This window comes from Oncorhynchus tshawytscha, linkage group LG03, assembly GCF_018296145.1.
Source record: "Oncorhynchus tshawytscha isolate Ot180627B linkage group LG03, Otsh_v2.0, whole genome shotgun sequence".
NCBI lineage: Eukaryota > Metazoa > Chordata > Actinopteri > Salmoniformes > Salmonidae > Oncorhynchus > Oncorhynchus tshawytscha.
In genome coordinates this window covers 47,431,745-47,452,237 of record NC_056431.1, presented here as the reverse complement: position 1 = coordinate 47,452,237, position 20,493 = coordinate 47,431,745, and the positions used below count along the sequence as shown (strand labels likewise).

Here is a 20,493-nt window from a genome sequence, read left to right as displayed (position 1 = left end):
GGCCTACTGAAAATAGAATGACACTTGAGTACAGTGTCTAAATTCTACGACAGTGGCACAGGGCGTGACTCACATGCCTTTGTCCTTACTCTGAGGCCTGGAACCCACAAAAAGCCCCATGTTGGCTGAATGAAACTCATTCTAAAAAGTCTGGCAATGATTCTCTTCCCAATGAACCAAAAGTTGAGGCGAAGGGAAGCAACAATGCTTTCCCCATCAGAAAAGGCAGCATTTTTGCAGTTGTTTTCTGAAGCGTACAGTACCACCATTTTATCTGTGTGGTGCAGGAGGTAACTTCAGTGGTAGGGAGAAGGGTGAGACCTCGCTTCTTATTTACATGGATTCATAGTCTTGGAACTATGACAAAGAAAATAGTTTTCATCTACATTATTTATGAATTAATTAAGGGAAACTAGCAGATGATTTCCATGCATTGTACCTTCAACCTTCCTTTTACTCTTGTGGGCCACAAAATGTGTAATTCGACTATAAATATATGATATAAATCGTGCACAGTACCTTGTGACTCCTTTGACTCATAGCAAGACTATTTTGTTATAAAAAGCACAGCATCAGGTTCCTGTTTGACACTCATTGCTCATGAGGAAGGAAGTTTTGAAAAGTAACCTGCTGCAATGAAGAGGGGAGAGGGGGGAGAAAAGGAGACTGTGCTCTTGCTTTCTTCCCCATCCTCTATTGCTACAGGCAGGGGTGTTGTATATCCCTCTTTTGAAGGGAAGCTTATGATACTTGTGACTCCTGTTGAGGAGTCACATGACTGGGACCAGGAGAAACAAACACAATAGGCACAGTATATGTACACCCCTCGCCTGCCTGTCCTTCATTATCTGGAAAATACATTCACATTATGAGCTGGGGCTGAATGGAAAGAGGTACTTGTTAACTGAATTGTCAGGGTAGCATGTAGCATGCGCATTCCAGTTGACTTTGCCTCGAGTGTTGAGTTTATTGAGAGCTGTGTTAGCCACAGTTGATTGTCCGATTTTAAACGCATTTCTCCTTTCCTTCACAGATGAAAGGAAGGAGGAATATGAATCCTTGGGGCCAGAGGGTTCTCTTCACTCTGTAGGAAATGGTACAGGTGAGCTCCACTCTCACCCTCTTCACTGTAACACCATGTTTACTAAAAATCCCGTTCCAGCTTTAAATCCTCAGCAGCAAGACACTAGGAAGAGACTTGATTATAATATCCCCGTGCAGCAGGTGATTTATACCTAATAGGAAACACACACAGTCAACAGCCATGCAAGATAATATCCCTCCATGTGCAGCAAAGCAAGAGGGGAAAGCAAAGCAGTTTTAGGTTGAGTGAGAGTGCAGCGCAAATCACATCTTGCTGCAAAATTGAGTTTTGACCTAAATCTCATTTGTTTGGTTCATGTACTTTCAAATTGGTTTACAAGCAGAAAATAAAATGCTAGTTTGTCCTTGCAGTGAGTCACAAGGTCTTTGCAATTGAGCGTTTTATCAACAAAACCTTGCCTAGAGTGACTACAAGGGATCCAGGCCTCTTGGCGACAGTTTGGTGTCCTTTGTTTTAAGGATATTGTTAACAGTTCAACGAAAAATATACACAGCAGCGTATAACTCTCAAGCCAATAGCCAACAGTAATAATCCAAAGACATAAAGGTAGCCACATGACTGTAACTGCCCTGATTTGTTAAATCAGCTGATGAATGCATTAGATACCTGATATACCATTATGCCTACACTGACTGTTAAGTAGATGTAACCCTACATTATCTTACTTATAATCAAATCTCTGCTTTAAATGATGTAGAGAGAGAATTCTAAGTGAGATCTGTAAACCCTGCAAATCTAATTGCAACTTAAACCAATTACCCGTTTATACTAGGACATATTTAAGTTCAAATGTTTAAAAGCTTTTTTTCTCCACCATTTAAGATGGGTTGTGAACATCACTTAATGATGGAATTGTCTCTGATTTTTCTTTGTAGAAGCCATTACATGACAGCATTAACGGTAACTTAAATGTATACTCCCCTCTAAGTAGTGGCTTAGTGCTTTCTTCCCTCAGTTCATCACATTTAGAGACCAGTCTGTTTCCTGTGTGGCCAATATACTGTAGCTTTGCAGCACATCTCTCAAGTTGGGGGAAGGACGAATGAGACTGACAAATATTTTTTATTTGTCTCCATTTCTCTTCTTCTCTACATGCCCTTCTCCTCCACTTCCTTGTCTTATACAGTGAAGGGTATGGATGGGGTGTCGGGGCTTGACGAGTACTTCACTAAGCGTAATAAACTGGAGGAGAGTGACAGCCACTCAGCCAGCATCGCTGAGTACCTGCAGCGTGGAGACACTGCCATAATTTACCCAGAAGCCCCAGAGGAAGTGACACGACTCGGAACTCCCGAGGCCGTTGGGCAAGATGAAAACGAAAACGGTAAGAATCCAGAAAATAAATAGCCCTACAGTAAATCCAGGACTATTATAGCGTTATAGGTCTACCACTTTTATGACTTTGTCCCCAATAGTGTTACTGAGTGACTTTTATGGGGAGTGTGTGTTTAAGTGTAAGCTGCTGGCGACTGAGGCTTTGTGAAGCAGAGATAATTATGTAGCTTGCTACACTTCCTCCGTTTACAACCTTGGCATGCTGCCCATCAGTGTCTATTAGCTGACCTTATGAGCCCTCCCCCTCCTCTTCCTCCCTTTTTCTTCTACACAGACCTGCCACCTGGGACTCCAGATGCTTTCGCCCAACTGTTGACCTGCCCTTACTGCGACCGGGGCTACAAGCGGCTGACATCGCTCAAGGAGCACATCAAGTACCGCCATGAGAAGAACGAGGAGAGCGTGCCCTGCCCGCTGTGCAGTGAGACCTTCTCCCACCGCACACAGCTGGAGAGGCATATGGCCACGCACAAGCCAGGGAGAGATCAGGTAAGACTGGCAGACAGACAGGGGATGATCATTTTCTCTTTTTCTTCTCCACCTTCTCATCCCCTTTTCTTTCCTCATCTGATCTCCTTCACACATTCGGTTGTGTCGTTTGGTGGGTCGGCCAGTGCTCTGTGTGAAACACAGTATCATTTGAGCTCAATGCCCGTCACTCTTTTTCCCCCCCATCTAAGATTGTTGTTAATTGCAAGGGCTTTAATGGCTTCCTCGTGGTTACTGCATGCACTTGTCTTCTGCATCGAGAATCCTATTCTCTTGAGTGAATGATTATTCTAATTTCCTCTTCCTATCGTCCTCTACTCCTCTCACATTACAACAAGTTACTTTTGAGCTCTTGTTCTTTTAAAAAATCAGACCCCGCACTGCTTGTTCGCAGCTGTATTTTGTTGTGCTCCCCCAAGCTTCCGCCTACAGTGAGGCATGCGTGGGATGTGCTAGCATATTGCCTTCCTCAGGCCATCTGACTTTTTGCATCAGCTGTTGCTGGAACTGGAACAGATTTGATTAGAAATTAGCACTCGTAAAGATAGTGCTAGAGATATGGACAATTTCCTATGGTTTAATAAACAGCGATAAGAAGTGCTTTCGTTGAGTGTAGAATCTAAAATGTACCTATTGTGTACAACCAGGGAATCAGTACAAGCACAACCAAAAGTGTAGACCCTTTCTCTGTCCTATAACTGAGTCTACAACTGTCTCATAACGGACCATGCAAATAAGCAGTGGAATCATTCAATTTTCCAATTATACTGTAATTATAATGAGATTTCCTGAATTAAGCATGTCAGATTCAAACCTCAAATTTGCCCTGAGCCCAATGTGACAAAAGCAGTGAAGCAGCACCCCCATTCTACCGCCTCAACCCCCTCACCTGACTCCCCCTTTCCCCCTCCAGACTGACTTAAATAGGAGCAGATGGTCTTTTCCCCAGTGATCTGGAGTATCATAATCCTCAAATGACTAAGTGTTTGTTTATTTTTGTACTTCCTCTCCAGTTAAAATAGTTAAATAAAGGATCTTATGGAAGGTCATTACGGGTTACCTTAGTGCACCGGACTGTGGAGGGATTTTGATTTGAGTGATACTGAGTGCTATTGGTGTGAATTGTGCTACTTTGCTTATCTTCGGTGTGCCTAGAGCACATGTTTATCGTGGGTTAATTGTTCACACATTTGGTTATGATGGCAGGTTCCACATCGTTCATTGCCCCAATTTCCCGGATAGCTTTTTCACAAAGTAGTCCCCTTCAAGCCACATTCAGTAGGCTAACCCTAATCACATGCCCTAACCTAAAATGTCACCTGCCTTAGGAATGTCTTAACTCCATACACAATCACACACACACTTTCGCACATACCGGTACATAGACTCCTCAGCAAGCATTAGCGAAAAGGGATTTTTTTGGTATTGAAAATGTAACAATGTACACCTCCCACATCATTCTCATGAAGTTCTTTGTGGGGGCTTCATCTCCCTAGACATTGATTTTGTTTGTTATCTGCACTCATTTGAATTTCAAATGCAGGAAATGCACCTACACTAAACAGTTACCTTTGAACAGAACACAAAAACTCAACCCACACTGTATTCTCGAAATCGATTAGAGTTGCTTGTGTGCTTCATCATTTTGTTTACGCAATTTAGGATGTAAACCCCTAAAAAAAAAAAAAAAAAAAAACCTGTTCGATATAGGCTAGTTAACTTGTGTGAGAGAGTGTTATTGTGTTGCAAAGTAGCCTACCGTTGAAGCTATGAAGAACTCATTACATTCCTTCTCAAGACCAGCTACCTTGAAATCTTCCCTAGTGTCTTGTACATTTGTGACCTCCCTCTCTTACACACCACGTTTAGGTGGCACTGATGTGAAAACTCCCTTTTCTATCTCCTCCACAGCCCCAGCTTCTGAATGAAGGGGCCGGCAACCGGAAGTTCAAATGCACCGAGTGTGGAAAAGCCTTCAAATACAAGCATCATTTGAAGGAGCATCTCCGAATTCACAGCGGTAGGTACTAAGCCGAGTCAAGCTGGCTTTAACCCACCATTTTTAAATGTATTAATGTGACTGTAGCTAGATGACTGAGAGGGCTTATGCCATAAAATTAAAATTGATAATGTTCCTTTTTGGCCTCTGTCAGTAAATGAGTCATTCTGTTTTATAATAGCTCACTGTTTCAGACCTGTTTCATAACTGACTAATTCAGCCATATGGATGAGGCCATAGCTCAAGAAAATGAGAGTTGAATAGAAATAGAGATTCTCATTTTCACACTGAACGAAATCTTCAGCTATTTCACTACCAGCCAAATTCAAGTATTCAAAATGGAGTAACTTGAAATACATGTTGTTGTTTCCCGTTTACAGGGGAGAAACCATATGAGTGTTCCAACTGCAAGAAGCGCTTCTCCCACTCTGGCTCCTACAGCTCCCACATCAGCAGCAAGAAGTGCATCGGTCTGATCTCTGTCAACGGACGAGTACGTAACGGAGGAGGTAACACCAAGGCTGGCTCCTCCCCTAACTCCACTGCCTCCTCTCCGGGAAGCCCCGCCCTGGCCCAGCTCCGCCACAAGCTGGAGAACGGCCGCCCCATGGGCTCCCAAGACCAGCAAAGCCACCTGGACATCAAGGCAGAGCCCATGGACTTCAATGACTACAGGCTACTGATGGCCTCCCAGTATGGCGTCGGAGGGCCAGGGGGCTATATGAACGGAGCCGGCCGAGGAGGCAGCCCTCTGGGGATCCACAGCTCCTCCCAGAGTCCCCTGCAGCACCTGAGTGGGATGGGCTTGGATCTGCCCCTGCTGGGCTACGGTTCCCTGGGGAACAACCTGAGCGAGGTGCAGAAGGTCCTCCAGATCGTGGACAACACTGTGTGCAGGCAGAAGATGGATGGGAACCCGGAGGAGATCTCCAAGCTCAGGGCCTATATGAAGGAGCTGGGGGCCCAGATGGAGGAGCAGAAGTTGGCTTTGTCCTCCCCGCGTGCTGGCTTCCAGGTGGTGGGCCACGGCAGCCCCACAAAAAGCATAATCGACTACACTCTGGAGAAGGTGAATGAGGCCAAGAGCCTGATCGACGATTCCAAGAGGCAGATCAACATGGACATCAAGAAGGAGAGGCTAAACCACTCGATGGATCCTGAGGAGAAGTCGCACCACGAGAGCCACCAGGTTCCATTCCTGCCTTTCTCCTGCCAGTTCTGCAAGGAGAACTTCCCAGGGCCCATCCCACTACACCAGCACGAGCGCTATCTGTGTAAGAAGAACGAGGAGATCAACCACCTCCAGCCCAGTGAGGGTGTGCCTCCTAGCCGCAGGGGGGTGTTCCCCTCAGAGCAGCAGGCCGCTCTGCAATCCTCTCTGTCAGAGAGGGGCGCCACCAGCCCCATCAACCCTTTCAAGGACCACGTGTCAGTGCTCAAGGCCTACTTCGCCATGAACATGGAGCCCAACTCAGAGGAGCTGCTGAAGATCTCCATCGCAGTCGGCCTCCCACAGGAGTTTGTCAAGGAGTGGTTCTCCCAGTGGAAGAATCAGCAGCAACAACAACAACACAACAACGGTAATGCTAACTCCAGGAAGCGGTCGCCACCGCCAGACCGGAGCAGTGCAGAGGAGCGCAACCACCACGGCCTGGCCAGGTCACCGATGTCCATGGCACAACACGTGGATCGCATTATGGCACTCGCGGATTTACACGGCGGCAACACCAACGGTGACCGTGACACTTCCCACAGACATTTAAAGGCCAACCAGTTTACAGCCAACAGGCAGATGGGTGACAAACCACTAGAGACCTTGGACCACCTTAGGAGCAGCACGTCATCTCCTCTCAATCTCTCCTCCACTTCTTCTAAAAACTCCCAGAGCAGCTCATACACTCCAAACAGCCTGGCCTCTGAAGGGGATGGCCATGGGGGGGACGCACCATTGGACCTTTCTCTACCAAAACACATGATGAGCAACAGCATCTCACTGGGAGAAAAGAGGTCCAAACCAAACGGCTATGTCTCAGACCGCAATGGTGACCACCACCAATCCAACCGGGAGCAGGGGACTGAGCCCATGGACTTGGCCCACATCAAAAAAGAGTTCCTGGGCTCAGGGAGAGACAACGGAGGGAACAGTGGCCACCAGATGGAAAAGAGTGCCAGCCCCATCTTTGGCATCAACCCCTTTGGTGGGGGTCACATGTACACACCTTTGCCCCCACATGGAGCGTTCCCCCCGCACAGCTTCATGCAGGCCCAGGCCAGCATCCCAGGCCTGAGGCCGTACCCAGGGCTGGATCCAATGAGCTTCCTGCCCCACATGGCCTACACTTATGCAACTGGGGCGGCCACATTTGCTGAAATGCAACACAGGTCGAGGAAGTACCAACGGAAACCAGGTTTCCAGGTAAGCATGCCCTTTTGTGGTTTTAGATCCATTCACTAAAGTACATTTTTAGTAAGAGGTTTGCAATAAACATTTTGCCCTTTTAAATGAGTGCATAATGGATATAGTTACACTCAACACAAAACAAGTAAAATGATTTAGATTTTACATTTTTGTAATGTCATTTTTTCCCGTGAAATAGTATTTTGTCTGTTTTGTTAATACTGCCACTACACCCGTAAAATCCACAACACAGAATTAGAAAGCCCATATGTTCCCCTTTTTATGTCTCCTCTCCTGGCCAGTAAGAAGGGTCTTACACAGGTTGCACGGATCGACGGCTAAGCCCTGTCCAGACTTGGGATCAAACTCAGAGCAGAAGGTGTCTATGTTTAGGTGACAGGTGTGGATTACTTACAAATAATTGAAAAATCTGCCCCTCTCATCTCATAGGGGGAGCTACTGGACGGCACTGCGGACTATCTGTCAGGCTTGGAGGACCTGACAGACGAATCGCTCCTCTCCCGGAAGAAGATTAAAAAGACAGAAAGTGGTATGTACGCGTGTGACTTGTGCGACAAAACATTCCAGAAGACCAGTTCCCTCCTAAGACACAAATATGAGCACACAGGTATATAACATTTGGACACTTCTTTTTTACCCCACCCCCCCTCTTCGCCTTTGTGCCCACCCCTTCCATGTTTTGTGTCTTTTGAAAGCTATCTTTTTGATTATCTTTTTTGATGATCTTTTCTCGTTCTTGATCACATAGCTTTTTCTCCCATCTCAGTTCTTATTTTCTCTCTTGTCTTTCACATATTTTTATGTTGAATGTGTTCAGATCCATGACCTAACATGTTCCTTTCTTTTTGACAGGGGTGGGTAATAGTGACATGTTTTGATATGACAGGGGTTACATAAACGTTCAGTAAAGTAGACATAAGCTTCATTGCATTTATCGCTCCAGACATTCTCCAGAAGTTAACAGGACCAGTGGCCATTTTGGAAACAAACTTGCCGCTTCAAGAGGGACTGTCTTTTTAAAGTTCATACAGTACATACACAGTGCCTTCAGTGACAGGGACAAGAATGACTGCTTTGACCCTGGTGGTATTTAACAGAATGCTAGGTCGTATAGAAGGCTTGCCTGTATGGCATTTCTGGTTCTTTTTGAAATAATCTTCAAAGATGTGACCTCTCCTCCTGGGGACTCCTCTCTTTCATCAGGTTGCATCACCTCCTGTCACTCTGTGCAGGAATGCTCCACGAGGAATTCGCTGTCTCGTCTATTTTTGCCACACTGTGAGGGTGGTGGGGAGGGCGAGTAGGTGGGGGGGGGGGCACTTCAAGAATGCCAACTATGGAAGATGTTGCAGACATTCCAAGGCTATTTGTGGCTAGGAATTGCCTGTGTGTGTGCGTGCATTCCGTTGCGTGGCTGCTCGCATGTGTGTGCTGTATGTGTATTGGCATTCGTAGGATGGGAGGTGTTTGTGCATGTGTGCGTGGGATGTGAGCTTTGGAAGGGTGCTATTATATGGGCCGATTGAACTGGCATTAGAGAGGCCCATCTTGTCTAATAGAAGTCAGATGGAAGGGAATATATTTCCGGTAGCGCCACTGAGTTGTAGTAAACCTTTAATGCGAGGAGCTGCATGGTGCGGGGGTGGGGCAGGGAAGGGGAGCGAAGGGGTGTGAAGTTACTCCTCCTACAAATATAACCATCACACTATCACGCGAAGGATGCCTAATCCTAGTCATTTTATTCTGGACCAATGATGTCATGACAACACGCTCTGTCACTGGTGCCAGGCTGCTTCAGTTTCACCTTGCTTGGTGTTCTAAACATCTGAGCTCACTGGCTTAGCTCGCTGCTCACTCGCCCCGCCGCAGTCACAGACGACCCATCATAGAGTGTTTGGGTTCTTATTTCCACCTGCCTCCCCCCAGTGTTATCTAGCAGCAACTGAAAATGTCTCTAAGGTTAGGTGGTCAACCATAAATGTCGGGTTACTTTCAACACTTTATTTTGTTTTGTTTTCAGAAATGTATTTGAGAAATGTACTTGAGTTTATTTATACAATCACAACATTACTCATTCCTATCATTATTTTCTTGTGTTAATTATTTTCACCATGATGGGAGGGAATGAAGAAATCCTGACATATGATATAAATGCTTTTACACTCAAGATGCACTTAACATGATCAATACATTCTGTGCCAAAGTCAGATCAAAGTCACTCTAACATTGCATGTCTACTGTATGTCTGTTCTCCTGAATAACTGTTTATCTTCCTTTTGTACTGCTCTGTGTTTCTAGAGAAGGGGACCGCAGTAACACCATAGTAACACTTTCTCTCCCCTGTCTCCTGTGTCTCTGCAGGCAAGCGGCCACACCAGTGCACGATCTGTAAGAAGGCCTTCAAACATAAGCACCACCTCATCGAGCACTCGCGTCTGCACTCGGGTGAAAAGCCATACCAATGCGACAAGTGTGGCAAGCGCTTCTCTCACTCAGGCTCCTACTCCCAGCACATGAACCACCGGTACTCCTATTGCAAGAGGGAGGCAGAGGAAAGGGAGGCGGCTGAAAGGGAGGCCCGGGATAAGGGCCCCCTGGAACCCACAGAGTTGCTGATGAGGAGGGCCTACCTGCAGGGTCTGGGGCCTCTGGGCTACTCTGACACCGAGGACCAGCCAGAGGATGGGGGTGGCACCATTCTGAGGGACGGCACTGAAGGAGGGATGAGAGGAGGACGAGGAGAGAGGGAAGTGGACGAGACGTATGAGAAGGTGACAGTCAGGCGAGAGACGGGAACTTTCAGGGAGGGAGAGGATGAGGAAGAGGATGACAGCAGGATGGACACGGCGAGGAATGATGAGGGGAAAGATGCGGAGCATTCAATGGATGAGAGTTCAAGAGAAGGGAAAACAGACACCAAGTCGGACCAGGAAGAAGCAGATTAAGTCAATACTGCAGTCATTTGAAAAAAAGCTTTCAGCAAATATTTGTCATGTTGGGTTGTTTCATTTCCTTTTTCCATTCTTCCAACAAACATGAAACTTGCTTTGTTTTCAGATAGGCACTGCGGTGGCTCAGTCAAGCAAGCGCGAGCGCTTGCCTCTAGCTTCTCAGAAGCTCATAATGATGGACTCATGCAATGTGGTGACTGCCAACATCAGAGTTGTGACGACAAGCTGGGTGGGATTGTTTAAGAATCCACATTATGCAACAAAAAAATGAAGTAATAATGATTATCATTATAATTAAAAATGAAATGAAGCTGTTTTTAATGTACAGTGTTAAATAAGGCCTAAAAGCTGTGTGGTGCTATAATGTTCTTAACCCTTGTGTTTCATTGTGTTAATACCCCAAACTAGGAAATTGCACTCTGCCCCTTTAATCACTACAAAAACATTTTTTGAAAAAAAAAGCCTATGTATATTTATACCGTGCTTGAAGACTCGGTAGCAGTCCGTCAGTGTTGTACTTTGTCTACCACTTACTGTGATGTCCTTGGTTCTACCACCCTTTTTGCCAGGCAAACTAACCACACAATTTTGGGCCTCACAAATTTCTTTATGTGAAGGAAACTTTAAACCTGTGTGAATTTGATATGTTGTGAGTCTTAAATTGGACCCGGAATGGAGTGACAGAATGAAGGAGGGAACAATGAAATATGGAGGGCTCCGTACGTAAGACAGAGCCTTTGTATGTTTTATTTTCTCAACAGAAAGCCTTATATGCAAACCTTTTCACCTGTGCGTTTCTGCAAGTGCCATCCTTGTACAGTGTAAATCAGAGTTGATTTGTGTTATCTTTGCTCTGGCTTCAGTATTAAATAAATATTTCACCTTGTTTTCCATGTACCTATGTCAGTATTAGCATAGATTGAGACAGCAGTTCGTTAGTTTACTTATGTTTGTGCAATTTTCTGTATTTTTTTTTCATGACCTTTTGTCAGTATTACTTTTTGTTGATTTTTTTCCAAGCATAAATTACATTTCGTTTTTATTTTAAAATTACCATTTTATTTATGTGACTCATTTTATATTTCCTAATTTTATTTATTTCATACTGTAGTGTACAGTATTATAGTTCCTCAAAAAATAGATATATTTTAGTAAAGGATTCTGTCATTGACTATTGGAGCAAATTATAAATAGAGAGCATTCTATGGTATTTGGAAAAACATTCATTGTTAAAATTTGAAATTTTGTTCTCAATGTTTTATTTCCTTTCAACTACTGGAAATTCTAAATTTGGGGAACTTTTGATACAATATTGTGAAAACACTGTATTTTTTGACAATAAAAATCCACTTTATTCATCCAGGTAAAGAGATGAAGATAGAGGGACTGTTGATAATGAAAAATTCCTGAAATGTCTGAAGTATTATTGAATTTTTAATTTCTCTTGGAAATGACCATGCTCGAATAAATGTAGCCAAATAAAATTTTAATAAAGCTGTGTTATTCTTCTTGTACTTGAACTACTTTTATTTATTAACAATCTAACAGTGATCATGTGTATGTGGGGTATAGCAGTCTCATGTTTATTCAATTTTTATTAAGGTCATTATTGTCTAGATTATTGGTTGTTTTCCAATGTCCTAACTAGACAGCACATGAAATTGTGAAATGTCACAGTTCAGTGTATGGAAACTTTCTATCTTAGCATGTGAAAGTAGGAAGTGTTACTGTGTTGTGTTTTTGTTTAACTTTACAATTGAATTATAATTGAATTTGTACATGCCAATATAACAGAACATTCAATAAACATGTACTAACACTTTCAAAGGGAAACATTTTCAAAAGTACTGTAGACATTTTCCAAGCTTTAGTTTCATGTTCTACTCAGGGAAAGTTCCTAATTAACATAAACTCATTAGTACAGTCTTTTACTTTACTATAAAATTAGGGAAAATAATCTCAAGTCTCCCTCTCAAATATAATTTATTGCTATCTTCATCTTCTGATGTGGATGTTACTTTATGTACCAGATTTCTTAGAGGTTGTGTGTGATAGACTTTAAAATGACTTTGCCTTCTTAAAGTTTGAAAAGAAAAACTAGGCTTGAGCTAAAATTGTCACCAGCAGCGGACAGTCAATCTTGCCATGAACTGTTTGCACAGGAACTCAGAAGAATGACATTATCCATGAGCTTACTAATTGAACTCACGAAATGAAATGCAAATAGAAGCAGGTGAAGAGTTCATCGAGTTAGACGCACACACACACACACACACACACACACACACACACACACACACACACACACACACACACACACACACACACACACATAGATGGAAGATAGTCTATTGTATGATCGATCAGATGTTGGGTAAGAGAAATGCACATTTCATCACTGAGTCAACTAAAACATGGAAGATCAGTTATTGGCAGAGAAAATGCTCACAAGTAGCCTAGCAAAATTCCCCCTTGACAGAATTGTCAAAATACTGTGTGAGAAAGCTCTATCGCTCAAGCCACTGAAGACCTATGCAAACAGGGTCTTTGCTATCTGGGTCATCAATACCCTGTTGAAGTTGACATTTAAAATCGTTAAGTTAAATGTAAAGGTTAGGTAAGGGTTATGGTTATGGTTAAGCTAAGCTTAGGGTAGGGTAGGAGTTAAGGTTAGAGTTTGGAGTAGGGACGTCCCAAGGATCCCGGAATGCTCTGATCATGCAACCAGCAAGAGGTGAGAGGGTTTCCACTAGTGACCACAGCCACATAGTCAAAATAGTCTATATCGTAAAAATTCATGAAAACAAAACCGATTTTTTATTTATTTAAAGGTTAGGGTTAGGCATAAGGTTAGCAGTGTTTTTTTAAGGTTAGGTTTAAAAACACATTTTAAGAAACAAAATTGTAGAAATAGGCGGGGTGTATGACTTTGTGGCTGTGGTAAATAGTGTACATCGGGTGAGAGGCGTTCCTAAAATGACGGTATCACGCATGGACGAAATATGCGCGTCCTTTTTTCTAGCAAGCATATTCAGGAAGAGGTGAGTTTTCATTCCACATGCAGACACAAAAGAACACTGCCACGCATAGCACGTTGTTTCAAACACTTTACCTTTATATCTACATTAATTTGTATTTAGTGAAGATGATTGTTATTTTTTGGGGGGGCATATCGAGACTAGGCTATATGTATTCGATGGCGGATATGGTTACGGATTAAATGAGTGTGTCAAACGAGATGTTGGATACTGTACAATCTAGCTCTGGTCCAGCACGGCGTTAGTGCGGCTTGCTAAAGATGAGTTTTCTGGATCTTTGAGCGGTAAAGGCCATAGACAAAGTCCTTGAACAGTTTGTTTAGTGACTGGATTTAATGTACGTTACTCAACTCACCAAAGTAAAGATGATGTTAGAGTGCTGAAGAGCTGTTCTCTCTTATGTGACAGCTGCTATTTCTCCAAAATACGAAATAAAGTAGTTATTTTGTTTACCGCCTTTTTTTGTTGTATGGCTAGGTTACTACGAGCTGCGCACACACAGCTAGTATTTGGTTTAGTATTACATGCATAGCCAGGCAGTCTTAATTGTTGCAATAATGTTGAACATTTTAAAGAATTAAGGGAAAAACTGATTCTCCATTTAGTAGGTTAGATAGTTCCCCATACTACTGCCTTACATTTCATACGAAATCTAAATAGACATCTCACCCATTTCAAGCCCTCGAGTCAACTAATGGTCACAACTGATGACACAATTTTTCTGCCTACATCTGATCAGTCAGTTCATACTAAAATACAGAGAATAGTATTGCCGTTTATGACAGTTTGCTTACTGTGTTACTCAAGAAAATATGTTTTTTCTCTCACTACAGTAGCTCAACAGTGAAATACTCACCAGTGATGTGGTTTTAAATGAGTAAGCTTCTTGAGGCCTACTTCAAAGGGATGCTCTAAATTTACAAGGCCACCCAAAAGTCGTGAAAATTGCCTACACAATGTAAAGAAAAAAGCATTATTTCATTCAGTGGCCTAGACTGCCTGAAAGTGTGATCCCTCATCTGAATGAGAAATCATATGTTGACAAATACAGTATGGTTTTAATAACCGACAAAAGTACATAGTAGCACACTCATGGCTCATAGGTAGTTTCATTTACCAAATGAGATCTGATGTCATTGAGTGTGGTAGATGGAACATTTCATTTTAGTTTGTCATATGAAGTCTGTAAAGTTCTGCATTGGACTGCTGTGCTGCCTGTCTGTCTTTTCATTTTCCTGGCTATTGTGCGTATCACTGTGCCTTCTCCTTCTCCCCATCCAAGGCAGCACAGAGAGATTAGCACATGTCCATGTGCCTATAATTATAGCTGTAGTCCCTTTCAGTGGATCCTTAAATGATTCGCTTTTACGTAAAGCCTGCGCTTGTGAAGTACAAGGGCACGACTTCCTCAATTAAAAGAAGGAAAAGTCACTTCTCACTCATTTCACCGCTTTGAAACCTTAATCCGTGGAAAATGGGAGCTTCCTCCCCTTTTCTAATATGAGATCAAAGGAGTTATGAATAGCATTACACGTTCCTTGCTCGATGTGCGAAGCTGCTTAAATTTGCATTGTCAAACTGAAAGGCCTGTCATGAGAACACTGAATGAAAAGGTTTTTAGGACACAATATTACCCTCTGTTTTGCTGGTTGAGCACTGATCCTAATGTAATCATAGTTTTTAGAAATATCTGCAAATATTATTGCCATTTACACCAATGGTGGAAAATAGGAAATGCTTCTATGACCTATAACTCAGTTATAGCCCACAGATAAAATCATGGTGAACAATTCAATACACTAGGAATGTAGTCTTTCAAGTATGTCATCTTTCAAAACATTTCAATCATAAGACATTTGCTCTCGAATACATTTGGTTCCAGGAATTTTATTCAGATTAAAGGAACATAAAATGACAGAGGCTAAACTATTTTCCCAGATGTCAGACTACAGTTAATTTTTATGTCTAGTAATTCTTCAAATGTTGATGTATTATGTAGCCCGTATCTTATATGTGTTTAGTATTTACTACATTTGCCACCTAGCTGGTTGGTCAAGTGGGCCCTGAACCCTAACTACCTTCTGGACAGTGCTCAATAACTTTGGTTAGCCTTACATGCTGACCAGACCGGACAAAAAAACAAACAAAAAAAACATGCTGACCAGACCGGACATGTTGCGAGCGTCGCAAAATACATTTAGAAATCCATGTTATTCAATTATTGCACCCACACTGCTCGCACGCGCCAACGAGCGTCTGCGACGCCAAGGGCTAAAATAGAAGTCATTCCTATTTCTGACGCAGATCGTGCTGAAAGTCATCTCCTCATTGGTTTATAGAAGCAGATACCCACGTGCCATCTCCTCATTGGTTATACCCACGTGGGTGATTGAAAGATGAACTTTGTTGCCGGTTGTCGTGGTAATACAATGAAAGTTTAGATGCGATCACCATATAAGTTCAAAAATGAAAAAGCCTGGAAGGAGGAGAGATGACTAGAAACTATTCGGTTGGCCGTTTTATGTGTGGATTAATTGTCGGAGTAGAGGTCCTTGTGCATTTCAGGTAAAATAACAACTCAATGTTTATAACCCAGGACAAATTAGCTAGCAACAGCAAACTAGCTAAATAGGAAAAATTAATGTTAGCTAGCAAGTGCAAGCTAGCTAGCTAAATTGCCATACATGTTTAATGCTTTTCGACCTGTCCCCAAATTAATGTAATTGGTTCAGAGTTTGTTTTGATATTTTAACCTGCGTGTCGTGATCGCGTTTGGTGTGGGGAGGCAAAATACATTTATGCACGATAGCGCACGATGGCGCACGCGCGCTGCCGGTTTGGGTTCCGTGTTAGCCTCAATCTGCCATGTTCTCAGCTGCTACAGTATCTGAGGGGGATCTCTCATCTGATCCCATGTTTAGGAGAAATAAATCCTCCAAAAAAAGGAATCCGAGCTATCCTCCTCCCTGTCAGCCACCATCTAAGATGATTCCCACACACAGACAGACACACACACACACAGACAGAATGCATGCTTAAACCCTGCATGGCCGAAGGGAGCAAAAGGGAGGTGTCGGAATCTGGCACGCACGCTCCAGCGATCTGTGTTTGCCGCCGGTCCCTGCAATCCCATCCAACTCTGTGCCTGCTACCCCCAAGGGCACGATGGGGGTAGTGCTTCTGGTGATGACTTTAATGGTCACGATTGGTCCTCACAGTGACGTTTTTATGCATTTTTATATGGAAATGCTGGCTGCCTCACCCCACCCCACCCTTGCTAAATAATCCTGTATTTCTGCATGAAATCCCTTTGCACCTCAGGGTGATGTGTGTGTGGTGAGGGGAGTGTTATGCACTTCAGTGTGTTTTTCCGGGATACACACAGGATTTATAAAGCTGTGGTGGTGATTTTCCACTTAGATTTCGGAGAGAATGAATATGTGCTGTAGTCGCCCTATACTCTGGCAATGTTGTCAGTGACGTTGAGGATGTAAAGTTAAATTCTACATGTAAGGGCGTTGTGCTAAATATTAGAAAAGCCAACAACAACAATGAGCCAGGGGAAAAAATTACCTTCCAAACTGTACCTTCTTATTATGTTCCAATATTCACTTTTTGTCATGTTGTTTTGTTTCCAGGCTGAAATGGTGTTTCGGTTTAATGACAAAGCCTATCTGAGAGTCTCCAGTCAGACATGTCAGGTCGTGAAATGACTTGTCAACATTCACAGTGTCATTACTGTGTTATTAATTCCTGAGTGGTTTGGTGTGTTGGGGATTCCCTGTCACATCAGTGTGTGGGGGAGAGAATGGTGACATTAACCCTTTCAGTTAATGTCTGCCATTGAGGTGGAATGGTGTCAATAACCTGAATACTCTGAAAGGGTGGGCGAAAGGTATAGATGAGGAGAGATTTGATCGTCAATGGGTCCATTTTGCAATGCATGGCGGTAAGATTGGAAACCCCCCCCCCCGGAGATGTGGTTGAAAATGTGTTGTTTCGTGTTCTATTCCAGATGAGATGTTTGTCTTCTGTTAGCTGTTGTTATGCCATACAGTAATGGTCCATTGTCTATCCACATAATTGTTTAAAATTCTGTGAAAGCTTGAATAATGCTCAGTGCTTGGCAAGAGTCACACACTAGGTCAGAGATGTCAATATGTCATCTAAACATTTAGGATTTGTTTACAAATTGAATGTTGCCAATATATATTGGTTTTCCATTAAATGTTTTGTTACAATGGGTCACAATTTTGCTTTCAGGAAGATGTATTTTTGTCATTGGTCTAAACTTCTGTTTGCCTTTCTAAAACATTTACTTCCTACTGAACTCCATATCTACCGTCATACTTTTTTAAAGGGTTTTATGGTGTTAAAAAAATGACAGCACGTTTTCTGCTTAAGATATGACTTGTATTTAAGAACGAGAGAGGGACCAAGATGTTGACTGATTGGAAAGTCTGTGGGCGAATGATGAGTGTGGCAAATAACTTACTACCCATTGTGGGCAGCTTAATGGAAGAATGAGATGGAGGACATAACATTTACTGTAATAAACTGGAAATAATGGGGAGGAAATTTGTTGGAAAAGAAATTGCACGGGAACACAGTTATATTATATCAATGTATCCTCAGCATTTTAGGCTGCAATTTCCTTCCATCATCATCACTCATATTCTTCCTTGCTTCTGCCATTAATTTACACCACCAGATAGTTTGTGATGACTCTTTTCCAAAAAGCCTATTGGTATGTCGTCAGGTCAGTTTACCATAACTGATACAACTGGTCAGATTTATTTTGTTCCACAGTAAATGAATAGACTACACTTCCCAAAATCCAATTGGTCTTTTCCTCTTTCCCTGCCAAGGAGGCCTTCATTGTCAATCTCTGAACGCAATGATTTCCCCCTCATTTCCCTATTCTTACTGCAGTTATCTTGTCCTTGATTATTATCATTCATTTTTCTCTCCTCAGATTCAGAATAGCCTATCCATGAGTGTGCTACTGGTAGAGGCGTTCTACGGTGGCTCCCACAAACAGCTGATAGACCTGCTTAGAGAGAATGTGGACGACTGCGTGTCCTACACACTGCCGGCTAAGAAATGGCACTGGAGGGCCAGGACAGCAGCCCTGTACTTCATGCAGGCTATCCCGGCTAGCCCCTCATACAGGTATACATAGAAACATGACTGTTGGAATTGATACAGTGCTGATTAAGATTGCTAGATCATTGTTTTTGTGAAATATACAGTACCAGTCATTGCGATGGTTTGAGTGCAGTTGGATCGGAAAGGGAAGGAAAAGCAGCCAACAAGTGCTCAGCATATGTGAGAACTCCTTCAAGACTGTTGGAAAAGCATTCCAGGTGAAGCTGGTTGAGAGAATGCCAAGAGTGTGTAAAGGGTGGATCATTTAGAATCTAAAATATATTTGATTTAACACTTTTTTTTTGTTACTACATGATTCCATATGTGTTATTTCATAGTTTTGATGTCTTCACTATTATTCTACAATGTAGAAAATTGTAAAAAATAAGAAAAGCCCTTGAATGAGTAGGTGTGTCCAAACGTTTGACTGGTACTGTACACTACTTTTTTTGTTGGTCTTTCCAACATGTTGTTTGTGAGCTCTGTAAAGGGGAAATCCAATTCCTCTGTTTTGGCACAGTGAGATGGAAAGTGGGCCATGTGGTTGTCAGCCATTTTTCAGGTACCCTTGTATCACTCACTCGTGGACTTCTGAGATTGGGATTCCATTAGGTCATTGACTTCCACAGAGAGGATTTAGGTCATATGTAATGAGACACAGCTGCTTGAAATGTCCCCAACCTTTCACTCTCTATTTTTCGGTGTCAATTTGTTTTCCGTTTTATCTTGCACATTACTTTTAGGGGAATAACCCAATGTGTAAAAGTACTTAGCTATCTTTTCTTTTTGCTTTGGAATTACTTTGTAAGTTTTATTAGGGAAACCCAGTTCAATTAGATACTATCCTGCCATTAAACCAGAGGGTGCACTATGATTATTATTCATCATTTTATTTGATGATAATTTCTGCTTTGCAGAAACGGGTTTGATTCAGGACTTGGTGAGTACTTCACAGATGATTGGCAAATATAGGGCGATTTACTATACGTTTGGTGAAGCGATGCATGATGCTGCGGCTCACCCACACACAGGGCTAACGCTCAGATGGATGTGTACTTGTCTGGTTTTGATCCCTCTCTGTCATCTCTGCAACACCGCAGTAACAGTCGTTACTGGAGAACACAGTGGGCGAGCCATGTCACATATAGAGTAGAATTCCAACTTCAAAAAGGTCATCAGTCAAAATGAAGACAGGTAGTCAAATCGATAGTGGCTAGCAGAGGTGTGCATTCAAGTCTGACTGTTGTTACAAATGTCATGACTTGAGACTCAACTTGATAGAAAGTACAATAATTTCAGATTTGACTTGGAGCTTCAAAACTCGACTTTGATTTGAGACTGATGACTTGAAATCATCTCGCCAGGTTTTGTAACTTTTTGTCACATATTCTGCGGACAGAGTCTCCTTGGATTGTTCTCCACGTAGCCAGAGACAGTATTGCAGTTGCAAAAAAATGATTGGCTGGTGAAACACACTCAGCCCTCTGATTGGACCAGCAAACTGTCAATCAAAACAGGTCGGGTGAGCTAGCGCAATGGGAAGGTTTTGGGTGGTGCAAGTGGGAAGTTTTTTCATACATATTTTAATAGGCTACATAATATTATAGCCTACCATTTGTATTTGATATTTATACCTTTGCTTATTTGATCTGGTCACTAACAATGGGCTACGGCATTGCATCAAATGATTGTTTCAAAAACATCAAATTTGTGCTTCAGAAAGAAAAGTTAGCGTGCAAAGGCGGCTGCACATATCCAGATAGTGACCAGAAAGCGCTTGTTTATTTTCTTCCGGTTTTGCCTGGCAAAAACAGAGTAGCCTACCTACAGTTGAAGTCGGAAGATTACATACACTTATGTTGGAGTCATTAAAACTCGTTTTTCAACCACTTCACAAATGTATTGTTAACAAACTATAGTTTTGACAGGTCAGTTAGGACATCTGCTTTGTACATGACACAAGTAATTTTTCCAATAATTGTCTATAGACAGATAATTTCACTTATAAT

At 42.6% G+C, this 20,493-nt stretch overlaps 2 protein-coding genes across 6 annotated transcripts in view; both read left to right on the top strand.

Moving 5' to 3' along the window:
* zeb2a (zinc finger E-box binding homeobox 2a) overlaps positions 1 to 11,812 on the top strand; it is a 47,660-nt gene extending 35,848 nt beyond the window's left edge. The window contains exons 4-10 of one of the 2 annotated variants that reach the window (XM_024406154.2): positions 1,034 to 1,102; positions 2,232 to 2,429; positions 2,715 to 2,929; positions 4,841 to 4,949; positions 5,309 to 7,344; positions 7,777 to 7,876; positions 9,709 to 11,812. In XM_024406154.2, the coding sequence (XP_024261922.1) occupies positions 1,034 to 1,102; positions 2,232 to 2,429; positions 2,715 to 2,929; positions 4,841 to 4,949; positions 5,309 to 7,344; positions 7,777 to 7,876; positions 9,709 to 10,292 (3,311 nt within the window). In that variant the 3' untranslated portion in view covers positions 10,293 to 11,812. Of the gene's footprint in view, positions 1 to 1,033; positions 1,103 to 2,231; positions 2,430 to 2,714; positions 2,930 to 4,840; positions 4,950 to 5,308; positions 7,345 to 7,776; positions 7,955 to 9,708 lie in introns of both variants that reach the window. The other variant, XM_024406149.2, reaches the window with a different exon arrangement.
* A 1,470-nt stretch (positions 11,813 to 13,282) lies between these two features.
* The window catches only part of gtdc1 (glycosyltransferase-like domain containing 1), a 49,892-nt gene continuing 42,681 nt past the window's right edge, over positions 13,283 to 20,493 (top strand). For all 4 annotated transcript variants that reach the window (XM_024406139.1, XM_024406119.1, XM_024406131.1 and 1 more), the window contains exons 1-2: positions 13,283 to 13,339; positions 18,312 to 18,508. In XM_024406139.1, the coding sequence (XP_024261907.1) occupies positions 13,301 to 13,339; positions 18,312 to 18,508 (236 nt within the window). In that variant the 5' untranslated portion in view covers positions 13,283 to 13,300. The remainder of the gene's footprint in view (positions 13,340 to 18,311; positions 18,509 to 20,493) is intronic.